This window comes from Triplophysa rosa, linkage group LG14 (genome assembly GCF_024868665.1).
Source record: "Triplophysa rosa linkage group LG14, Trosa_1v2, whole genome shotgun sequence".
In the NCBI taxonomy this organism is placed as follows: Eukaryota; Metazoa; Chordata; class Actinopteri; order Cypriniformes; family Nemacheilidae; genus Triplophysa; species Triplophysa rosa.
Window position 1 is genome coordinate 14580300 of NC_079903.1, and position 11783 is coordinate 14592082.

Below are 11783 nucleotides of genomic sequence, written 5' to 3' on the forward strand. Positions count from 1 at the left end.
ATTTTAATGTATACTGTTTGAGAATACCAACATTTTAAGAGAGAAATACATGTAATACAAATGTTTTGTCTTTGACAAAAAAAAAACATAAGATAATAAACTGCGGTTTGACATGAAAACTGTTTAATGTGAATTGTAAATTAAAGATAAAAAACATTTATGGTTTGTTGAACTTCCTAAGCTGAAAATATATTACGTCTGTGAAATGACTGACAAAATAATTCAAACAAAACAAAAAAACAAACTTTTTAAATGAAAGGCCAGACAAATACTTGTACTAAATGTACTTTTATTACAGCGTATCCTCTGACCAGTGTTCCTCCATCAACACAATAGTAATACAGAAGAAAAAAATAATTCATTTATCCTTAGACTTTTCTCCGATTCAAGAATACTTTAATACAATTTCAAACCATTTATTCTGTATTTTTAAACTTTTTTATAATCTTTTAGACATTCAATAACATGATACACAATCTATACATTTTGTTACAGGTTACATTGAAGCTATAGTGGTGATGCTGAGCCATAAAACAATGGGTGCGTTCGAAATGGCATACTACCATACTACCCATACTCAAAAACAATTCCGTATGTAGTAGGCTACATTAGTATGAAATTTCAAACACAGCAAATGAATACTGATGTTCTTTACAGAAATGTAGCCCTTCCCCTCAGACCAGCCCCTCTCTATACCTTCTCATTTTAATTCTTTGTACTGTTGGCGCCAAAGGGTTCAGATGCTTTAAAACTTAGTAACATCACTTTTTTTATAACCTGTCAATAGGTTTCTCTGGAGAGGACACAATGCAGTAGTGATTGGGCTTGGCAGCTGTGGAATGGCACAGTGTTTGACCAGAGGTTTAACCTCTATTATTATTTATAATAAAAGTCATTCTAGTATTTCTCATATATCAGTATAACTTACACGTCCCCTAATTCCAGTCAGTAGGACAAGTGTTTCAAACTAGGATCAAATGAAAAAATAAGATGTTTAATCTATATCGATGGCAGGTTTGACAAATAAACAGTTATCACAATTATGAGTAACGCCGACCCAAGCCCTCCCCCAAAACGTATGCTTATAAACAACCATAAAAACAACAACTGGACTAAACAGATCGTTTGTTGGTTAAAAACAAAAGGTTTACCCTAATATCAAATGCAGATCTATGGGAGAATTAAAACGGAATAATATGGCTGTATTTTTAACAGCTCTGTTCTGCACATTTGTTGTTAAATTGAAGCCATAGTAGAATATTCTGTATTCTTCACCTGCTGATACAAACTTCACACGAATGAAGGGTTCGCATGAAGGCGTTTGAGGGCCCAAGAGGACTGTGCAGACACTTGAACAACAGACAAATGATCTCATAAAAATGGAAAACAGAAAGTGTGTAGAGATGACCTGTAAACACACACTACTCCCTGAAGTTCATATCTGAGGCCCCAGAGTGAGTATCCATGTACACAGGCCGATAACCTCTTAAAAGCTCAAGGTACATAGTTTTACATTTACGATTTTTCTTTAAAACTTGTCTATATTTAGAGATTCTCGATGGGTGGAAACCGTGCCAGCATCGAATCTGTCAACTTTAATGTCTTTTACTCAAATGTACAATATGAACACTTTCCCCTAGATGATGACTCTAGAGTTTAGATAGGTACACTTTCAATTCTCGGATTAGAGCTGGATCCGTTTGGTAAATCAAGCTCTTTGGGGTTAATGAAAGAAAAGGGAGGGATTAAAGGTGGGTCCTGCTTGGGAGGAACTGCAAGGAAGTATTTCATCTTCACCAATAATTGAACTAGGGCGAGGGTAATGTACTCCATCAGAAGTGTTAAAACACGAGTGAAGCTTTTTCAAGAATGAACAGTTTTCCATCAAAGTAATTCCTGCAGTCATAGGGATGTCACACGAGCAAACTAGCCAAACTCGCTTGGAAGTTAGCTTGACCGAGAAAGTACATTTAGACATTCATCCACTAAAAACGGCTGGATCCAGACTGAGCTTGGCGTGATGTGATGGCACTGAGGCAGATAAAGCAGTGGGGAACCGGCAGCACATCTCGTATCCTCAGAACGCTGGGCACTGACACCTGCTGAACGGGCGGCACAGAGGACAGAAGCAGGGGAGGAATGAAGACATACAAGATTTCCCTGTTAGATCTACAGAAAAATTATATTCATGTGCTTGGTCATCTCAATTGCTTACCAGCCAACAAACGAGGGAGAAATTAGAATTATACTTTTTGGCCTTTTCTATATCTTTGAGGTCGGTGTTGATTAATATTAATCGTTTTATCAAAAGTGTGGACAGCTGGTTAAAAGAAGGGCCACAGTGTGCAGATCTGCATTTTATTTATGCAAAGATTTTTATCTTTGGTCAGTACATAATCGTGTGTTATTCAGTTGTTTAATGATGTTACTATTTTCCACATTAAAATAACAATAAAAATACAGTAAGTTAGGTTCTTCAGCTTATTCAAAGCAGACGGTCTTTGCCTAGACTTTCACCTGGGATGTGTTCAGTGTGTCCAAACTTTTGACTGGTAGTGTATTCTCGAAACAATGAAAACACCCTTTGCTATTTAGTGTCAAAGTCACCGGATCAAGGGTGTTTAAATGCACCGAAAGGGGTTTGCTTGTTATGTTTCACATAAAGCCTGCTGTCATGACCTTCAGGGGAAAGGAAGTCAATCATGCACCCACAATTCTTTACAATCCCAAAGTGTCAAAAACCACAAACCTGATGGAGGACAAAGTACATTCAAGGATTCATTGATTCCTCTGATAAACCATTCAAAAATCACTGACAAACCCTCAAGTTCAATCTTGATCTTGATCAAACTTCATCTTTCATATCTACCACTTTCTTAAAGTGACCATAACGATCTTTGTTTGATCCCTGAACAGCAAACATCCGGACAACCTCAGGTCAGAAACTTACCAAGTGTTATAACACACTACATACACCTGCGCTCCAAAACATCTGTAAAAATATTCCTTAACACGCTACATAAAGTGCTTCTGCTTGGCAGCTATAAAAAGGCACCTTGAAAATGTATTAACAAAATGGGTTTAGTATTACAGTATGGGGAAATCCATCTGTATGTACACAACCAAATGTATTCACACACTCACACAAACATGCACCTACTCTCAAACCCACTCCTGATCCATTACATTCTGTTACACTGTGACACTGGACCAATTTTGTGTCTGTTCACTACCTGGGGTATAAAATTATACTAAATCTAACTTGGAGAGAAAAAACATTCATATCTGTGGCATGTGTCAACATTCAAACCAGTCACACATTCAAGACACTGACCGTAGATCTGATATCATTTAGCTCCTTGTATGCAACATGAATGGACCAAAAGCATACTGATTTAATATCAAGTAATGTAGGACTGCATCTGAAATATACTGCTTTAGTATCACATTAACACACAATCCAGATGACAGGAGGTTGACGTTATGAAGGATGGATGTATCAAAGACTGCGACACGACAGACAGACCGTCTCAAAACCATGTTGCCTAATTCAAGTACAGACTAAGAAAAAGCAAAGCATGCAGGAGATATGAGCACATTTCCTCGAATCCTCAATTGCAAATGGCAAAAACACACATCTTGGGCAACATGACCTCACTAATCTTATGTAAACAAAACGTTATAGAAAAAGTCTATATGGTCAAGTTTTTGTAATTCAAAAGACAAAACATACAATGCTTAATGTAGGTTAACTCAAAACTTTGCAATTCAAACTATTACAATCTGACAATTTTAACACTTTACAAACTTAAAATCGATTCGACAGATTGGCTGGCCGTCTTCCTAATACAGACATTACAAATACTACTCATACTCGAGTCATTCTGACTTCTGTTCCTTGTTTTTTCGACCCCAGATTGTTCCTTTTCCTAAAGCATGACAGCAGGCCTATAGTTTGTTAGCTTTCAAAAGTGTCCCTGTTCACTTCATACTTCCACAATCTTCAAGAACTTAAATTATTGTAAAGAATTACGGCCAATTTCTCCTTTTAACATGCTTTTGGTTTGTTAATCCACACATGAAGTGGACTAAATCAATAAAACATCTATTATATATAGCTCTCTCTGTATATATCTTCAGTACTAAACACATCTCAAGTTAGCTTTCTAGTGACGGTGACTCTAGCTCTGCATGCTTATCAAACACGTTTCATGTAGTGTTAGAATACCTCCTGACCTGAGCAATATTTACGGTTGCATGCACATCTGCATGTAGGATGAAACATACAGGGAAAAAATGAAAGAGAAAGAAAAGAGCAGAGGGAGGCGGGGTAGACAAGTGCATCCAGTTCTGCTCTCTGTGCCCGTCTGAGCCAGTGCGTTCCCCCACCCCGTGTGTGTTTGTGTGTTCAGGGTTGGCACAAACGCACTGGCGTCTATGTGTAGGACAGGTGCGAACCGTTGGATATCTGAGACGTGATGCTGGTGCTCCTAGTCATGCCCTGCTCAGTGCGCCCCGCCGAGGTGGTCCTCCTAATGGCTTGAGGGCTGTTTCGCATCCCCACGCCGCTTTTTGGCATGGCTCCTGGGGGACCCGAGGAGGAGTGGCCCCACGGGGGAAGTCCACCCCCGGGCATGGCCTGACTCCAGCCCTGGGCCTGACTCCAGCCCTGAGCCTGCGCTCCTCCCTGACCGGAGTAATAGTGGTGGCTGGACCCCGACCCACTGCTGCTGCCCCATTGTGTCCCCTGAGAACTATCCGAGTGCTGATGGGGGATCCAGCTGGCCGGGGCCCCGGGGAAGCTGTGGCTGAGGCCTTCAGGAGAGATGTTAGCCAGCACCATGTTGCTGAAGCCCAATCGCATGCTCTCCGAGTCAAAGGCCTCGATCTCTCGGGCCTGGCGCTCCAGTAGGCTGCGGATCCGCTCTGTGCGCTCGTTCTGCAAGGTCAACATCTCTTCTTCAATCTGTGGGTATGACATCACACGGTCATCACATGATCAGACTCTAGAACTCTATGGCGTGAGGTTTAAATATAAACATAGCTTTGTTTAATAAACAGACAATTTGGGTTGCTTTACATTTATGTATCTAGTAGATGCTTTTACACAAAGTGACTATTTTAATAGTATACGTATGTGTTAGTTGGGAATCAAACCTGCAAGCTTTGTGCTGCTAACGCAACTCTCAACCATTTGAGCTAAAGGAACACAGCCTGACACTTCTTTGTAAATCCTATTAAGCGATTTAAATACACCACACCACTTCACTCTAATGTTTCATTATTCATGTTTAAGTGAATGTGTAGACCTTAGTCTCCAGCAGAGCCCTCCTCAGAGATACTCTCTGCTCCAACTCCTTCCTCTCTCGCTCCTGTTGGGCATCCGTCTGCATCTTGATCTTACTCTGATATGCATTCAACAGCTCCAACTCCTGCTGCAGCTGCATGCGCAGCACCTGACATTCGGCCTCCTGCGCCTCGTCTAGGCGCAACTGAGAGAGAGAGAGAGAGAGAGAGAGATGGTTATCATATGATCAGGCATTGGTGGAGTCATCTATTACACGCTTCTGCACTCACAGCCTGTGTGGAGAGCATGTTGTTGATGGTGTGGTCGTACTGCTCGGCGAGAATGGCCAGTTTCCTTGTCTGCTCCTCCTTCAGTCTCTTCAGCATGGTCTTGTGTTCTGGTTTTGGCGTGCTCTCAAGCAGGTGGTTTCTCAAGGCTTTGTATTGTCGGGTTTGGGTCTTGCATGCATCCTGGAACTGTTTTTTGATCTGAAGCTCTTTGGACTGTCAATGAAACAACAAAATGGTGGGAAACCATGCAGTAAGCATGTATGAATTTCTTTCTTTTGAAGAATGCAGAAGAAGATATTTTGAAGAATGTTGGTAACCAAACACCCAATTGATTTCCATTGTATGAACACAAAACCACGGAGTCATTCTTAAAATATCTTCTTTTGTGTTCCACAGATGAAACGGTCATATACAGGTTTTGAATGACATGAGGTGAATAAATGATGGGTGAACTATCCCATTAGCATTATAGGTATATAATCTTGACAGGAAAGTGATGTTACCTTGAGGCTCTTGGGCTGCTGTCGGACCTCCATGACGTGCTTGCGTCTGAGTTCCCTCTCCCTGCGCTTGTTGTACTCCAGCTGGTTGGTTAGCTCGGTCTGGTGCTGCAGACGTATCTGCTCCGCACGCATCTTCTGGATGTTGCTCAGGTGCCTGAACTCCAGCTCCTGCATGGACTCGTGGTGCCGGAGGAGCATGGCGTGCTCCAGATCTTTCTGGGTCTGACGCTTGTTGAGCTCCTATAAACACATGCATAGGACCAATATGGGATTAAAACAATGGTGGAGTTGCACAGAGGACAAAACTATTCATACATTTATGTTTGCTTACCTCTCTCATGAGATCCTGTTCAACGTTGTGGCGCAAGATGAGAATCCGCCGTTTGAACCTGCGGCACTCAAGGTCCAGATACTGTCTCTGTCGACGGAGAAGGTTGGCCTCCTCCTCCGCCTGGAAGTGCTGGAAGTTCTCCTTCTTCTTGGACAGCCACTCCTGCTTCTCTTTCTTTGGTGTGGATTGGTTCTCATTCAATTCCTGCAAAGAAAGTAATGCATGTAACTCTGTAATTGAATATTAAAGAGGAGGATGAAGGGCTCCTGGTTAACATTTGTATGGCTTTCTGACCTCTTTCAGTTGTTCTTTGCGCAGTTTGTACTCTCGTTTCTGAGATTCCAGGAAGCTGCTGAGCTCTTTCTTTTGCTGGCTCTGAATGTGCTGCAGGAATTTCTTCTCATCGTTGGTAAACGTCTTGGCCTAGAATACAGAACAGTGCTAAACTTAATGACCAGCCGTTCAGAATTTTTTATGACTGTTAAATAATAAATGAAACTGAATCTTAGCCTCGCAAATGAATAATTCATCATAATCTAAGAAGACATTCATCTTAAACATATTTGCTATTTGTTTATGTGTAACTGTGTTACTGTACATCTTTTTCCAAAGTGGCTTGGTGCTTCTTGACGAGTTTGTCCATCTCTGCGGCAAAGCTGTTCCTCTGGTTCTCCAGTTCCTTGTCTAGTTTGAGTCTGTGCTCATCCATCTCACCCTTTAGCTTGTTCTCCAATGCCAGAAGGTGTTTCTGGTGCTGCCTGCGCATACGTTTGTAGCCAGACATCTGCTCTCGAACCTCAGAGTCCTGCTCATGCTCCTGAATCTGACGGGTGACCTAACACACACATAGACACAATATGATTACCATTACTAATGTGGATCTCTTACCCTTTAAGAGCTGTAGAAACAGTGAACAATTCTGCTTAAAGTGGTTAGAAAGTAAACAAATTCTTTCGTTCTTTTCTTAGGTGGTAATCTCACCAGGGACGCCGTGCGGATGGTTGCGAAGTGCTCTCGATTGCGAAACTGGCGGCGTGGAGTTTGCGCTGGGGGCGACTGGGGCTCGTCTGGCGGCCTTTGAGACTCTGGTTCATCCTGATAGCTCTCTTCATCCTTCAGCACAAACAGAACCCACATTAAAATGCTGCTCATGGCATGAGAAACTGAAAATGAACCAACTTCGTATCGAATGCAAAAACATATGTAAACTGAAACAAAGCGGAAGAGCACAAACCGGTTTGACGTGGATCACTGTGCTGTTGGGTATGATGGTCTGGTCTTTTTCCATCAGATCTACTTCGCTCTTGTTGTCGTCGGTGGCGTCTGTGGCATCAGGCAGGCTGTTGACGGAACTGCTCTGTGAGCTGGCGCTGATGGACATACTAGGGATGGACTGGTTACTGCCCACACTGTTCACCGTGCCAGTGCGGCCAACACTGTGCTCCACCTCCTACAACACGTTAAAACCCCATGAACTTATTTCAAGAGCATAGTTTTACTGAGATAGGGTGTGTTCAAACCAGGAAACAACGGACCTCCTCATCGTCTGGGACCTCCACTGCAGGGCCATTGTGGGCCTCCTGGAAGAGGAGCTTCTTCATCTTGCGGGACTGCAAGTTGTCTAGCTCTCTCACAGCATCTTTGGTGCGCTGGATCAGGTCAATAAGCACCGACTCTGGTCGCTCACGCTGGACAAACGCATGCTGCACATAGACAAAGGTCAAGAGAATCAGTCAAGAGAAGTCAGATCTTCATAAAGATTGTAGTAATATTGGGCTTTTATGACCAAATAGATGGTCCAGACTGCATGAACGTACAAATCAGATCCAAATACAAACCAAATTATTTTTTTGCAAGGCAAACATAAAAATATATACGTTTTTGGACATATAACAACACACGTCAAAATACATTTGAGCCCTGCATGAGGTTCTTCCCTTGTGTCACGGATCCAAGCAAATATCAGAAAACAAAAAAAAATTCAGAAACAATCTCGCTGAAGGCACCATTGTCCAATACAAAAAAAATCACTTTTGTTTGATCTGTAAACCTTCTCTAGCTTACTTTCAGAAGTTCTTCTGAGTTGGGTCTGTCCTGGGGTAACTTCTGGAGGCATGAGTCCACAAAATTCCTGAAGTAGTCCGTCCTGGGATGACAGGGAACAACATACAGCTCAGAGCTAAAAGAGGTTATAAAAACGGCAGAGAAAGCCATGACTCTTGTATTGTACTCACCATTCACTGGACTGGAGCGACGGGCTCTCATTCTGTGCGATGTGGTATAAGGCACTCATTGCATTCATGTTGAAGAGTGGAGGTTTCCTTTCAGCTGAAGGATGAAGAGGTTCATCAGAAACAATAAACAAACATCTCAGCAAAACTAGAGCTATATACGTAACATCATTCCACCTCACCTAATTCAACGCAGGTTATCCCTAAAGACCACATGTCGACCTTTCCGTCATATTGACCTTCATCCATGGCCAGAATCACCTCTGGGGCCATCCTGCGATGACAGCAAACATGTAATTTAACTGTATATCGTTCCATCAACACATTCCAAAAAAGGCTGAGAAATGCGAAATGTGTTGTATATCTGGATCTTTATGCAGTTCATATCTAATGAAAGGATAACGGAGAAAACAGTGCAACTCACCAGTAAGGAGTCCCCACAAAAGAATTAGCTGGAGAAGCGATAGATGCGGACCCGAAATCTGCCAGCTTCACTTGTCCAGGCTCTGTGAGTAAGATGTTTCCGGCCTTGATATCCCTGTGAAACATCAAAGAGCAAAATGAGCTCACAAAAACTTACTTACCCTCACAAAACAATGCCAATATACATACAATATACTATCCTTCTTCACATTTTTTAATAAACACATTTGAAATTGCTATTATGTTATTCATTTTCATGTTGGCAAACAAATAAAAGATATTTGTCATGAACTCTGTAAAAATTACCATCAGCTGTTGAAGACCACATGTTTGTACATGCACACTTACCACAACATGAGACGAACCAACGCTTTATTCAAAGCAAGGATTATTATTACTAATATAGAAAATGCTACTATTAACATGTGACCTCACCTGTGAATCATGTTGTGGGAGTGAAGGTACGCCAGCCCCCGCAAAGCACCATGAGTAATCGCCGCTATCTCTATCTCTTGTAAAGGTTTCTTGTGTACTGTAAGAAAAAAAGAACGGGTTTACTGAGGTCTCTCAGAAGATCAACTCTGTTGTCTAATTTTAGTGGGTCAGGCTGACAAATACTTCCATAAATAAATGTTCTTTTTGCTTTTAAACTGGGGGGCATTGTACACAATCTAATCATCAGAAACATCAAAGCTTACCCTCCAGAAGATCTGACGCAGAGCCCAGACAGTACTCCATAACCAGCTGGAGAAACAGAGGAGATGTGTTTGAAAGCAGTGCATTTATATAAAAACAAACAAATGAGGTTATTTACAGGATTGTCTCTTATACACTCTGCTAACATGAGAGATGCTGCTGGCAGGGTCACGTTTCTTACCCATGCTGTGTGTTCTCGCAGGTAACATCCTTTATATTCAATGCTGTTTGGATGCTTTATCCTTTGAAGGAACTTGACCTCTTTTATTATATCTTGCCATTTCTGTTTAAAGTCAAGACTGGATTAAAGCATTTAACAGTTACACCAATAAAGCAATGCAGTCATGCAAGGAAAACTCCCTTTCTGGGCGGCACAAAGAATCTAAATATTTAAGCCCTGATTAGCAGCTAAGGTTACAAAGACATGGCACAACAATATGTCATCAAACAACTTAAAAAGGTTTTTATATTTGAGGTATTTTGTTTCGCCGGTAATATTAGTTCAGATCAATAAGCCTTCTTTGTCCTTTTATAGGAAGAAAGGTTGTTACGGTCCTCCATAGTTACCTCACTAGAACTTAAACACACCTGGCTACTAAAATTAGTAAACGGAAAAAGGCAGAATGTGTCAGAGCTGTGATTAAGTAATGAATCATGGGATACATGCATCGCGTCACTAGGTTGCAGTCTAGTAGATCTCTATGGAAATTCAGAAGGAAACAACAGCTTGGTGATCAGCATGAAAAATATTATTTTTCTCACCTCATTGGACTGTTTCCCACTATATGACATTTTCTTAATGGCCACAACCTCTGAGGTCCTAACATCCCACGCCTGCAAAAAATAAATGAAATCAGTGAACAAAATGATTATAACTTACTTTATGTCTGAGGGTTGTCACAGCTTAAAATAAAACAGCACAAGTTCTGATTTATTTCAGACTAAAGCTATTTTATGTCAACCATTTTTTTTTAGCTTGAATTCATGGAAAAATAATGAGTTTTGTGTTGTCAGTGATGTAACAGAAGATTTAATCTCATCCTCTCCACATTGAGATTTTTTGCATGTTCAAGCAAAAAGTGATGTTTTTGTTTTCAAATCTTCCTATGCCTTTGAACTAGTCAAGTCCCTAGAAGAGGACCTCTTCATCATTAAGTCGCAGAGACAAACCCTCTTTATAAGAAATGTCAAAATCAGGCTGTTCAACAAGTGTTCAGGTACTGCATTATATAAATACGATACTCACAAAATATACTGCGCCAAAGCTGCCATGGCCGATTTCCCTCAGGTCTGAGAAGAGTTTTTCGGGGTCCTCTTTAAAGAAGAGCTCGGAGATGTCGGGGTCCTTCAGGCTCCCCGCGCGAACAGCGTTGGGCATGCTGGGAGGGGGCGTGGCCTGGGCCACAGCAGCCAGTCACTATCTGGGTCTGCGACGCGACAGCCCCCACTGATGGTTCATCTGCAAGACAGTGGCCTCATGCGGACCAACACCTGAGAGACAGAGAGATTTGAGATGATGATCCAGAAGCAGAAAGCATGTATTTTACATCAGACCTTTGTTCTGATTAACACAGAGAAAGATATTTGGAAGAATGCTCATACACAGACAGATTTTGCCCCCCATTGACTACCATTGAGAGAGAGAGAGAGAGAGAGAGAGAGAGAGAGAGAGAGAGACAGAGAGAGACAGAGAGAGAGAGAGACAGAGAGAGAGAGAGAAGAGAGAGAGAGACAGAGAGAGAAGACAGAGAGAGAGAGAGAGAGAGAGAGAGAGAGAGAGAGAGAGAGAGAGAGAGAGAGAGAGAGAGAGAGAGAGAGAGAGAGAGAGAGAGAGAGAGAGAGAGAGAGAGAGAGAGAGAGAGAGACAGAGAGAGAGAGAGAGAGAGAGAGAGAGAGAGAGACAGAGAGAGAGAGAGAGAGAGAGAGAGAGAGAGAGAGAGAGAGAGAGAGAGAGAGAGAGAGAGAGAGAGAGAAGGAGAGAGAGAGAGAGAGAGGGGGAGAGAGAAAGAGAGAGAGGGAGAC

The 11783-nt window shown here is 41.9% G+C and overlaps 1 protein-coding gene across 2 annotated transcripts in view; it reads right to left on the reverse strand.

The window, feature by feature from the left end:
• Positions 1-272: 272 nt before the first annotated feature.
• The window catches only part of taok1a (TAO kinase 1a), an 18791-nt gene continuing 7280 nt past the window's right edge, over positions 273-11783 (reverse strand). For both annotated transcript variants that reach the window (XM_057351941.1, XM_057351940.1), the window contains exons 2-20: positions 11008-11252; positions 10524-10595; positions 9943-10044; positions 9764-9809; positions 9501-9597; positions 9067-9180; positions 8825-8916; positions 8646-8739; positions 8476-8557; positions 7947-8114; positions 7646-7861; positions 7393-7524; positions 7010-7246; positions 6706-6834; positions 6412-6615; positions 6081-6320; positions 5578-5790; positions 5310-5492; positions 273-4966 (exon numbers count right to left, since the gene is read on the reverse strand). In XM_057351941.1, coding sequence (XP_057207924.1) covers positions 4436-4966; positions 5310-5492; positions 5578-5790; positions 6081-6320; positions 6412-6615; positions 6706-6834; positions 7010-7246; positions 7393-7524; positions 7646-7861; positions 7947-8114; positions 8476-8557; positions 8646-8739; positions 8825-8916; positions 9067-9180; positions 9501-9597; positions 9764-9809; positions 9943-10044; positions 10524-10595; positions 11008-11139 — 3084 coding nt within the window. In that variant the 5' untranslated portion in view covers positions 11140-11252 and the 3' untranslated portion in view covers positions 273-4435. The remainder of the gene's footprint in view (positions 4967-5309; positions 5493-5577; positions 5791-6080; positions 6321-6411; positions 6616-6705; positions 6835-7009; positions 7247-7392; positions 7525-7645; positions 7862-7946; positions 8115-8475; positions 8558-8645; positions 8740-8824; positions 8917-9066; positions 9181-9500; positions 9598-9763; positions 9810-9942; positions 10045-10523; positions 10596-11007; positions 11253-11783) is intronic.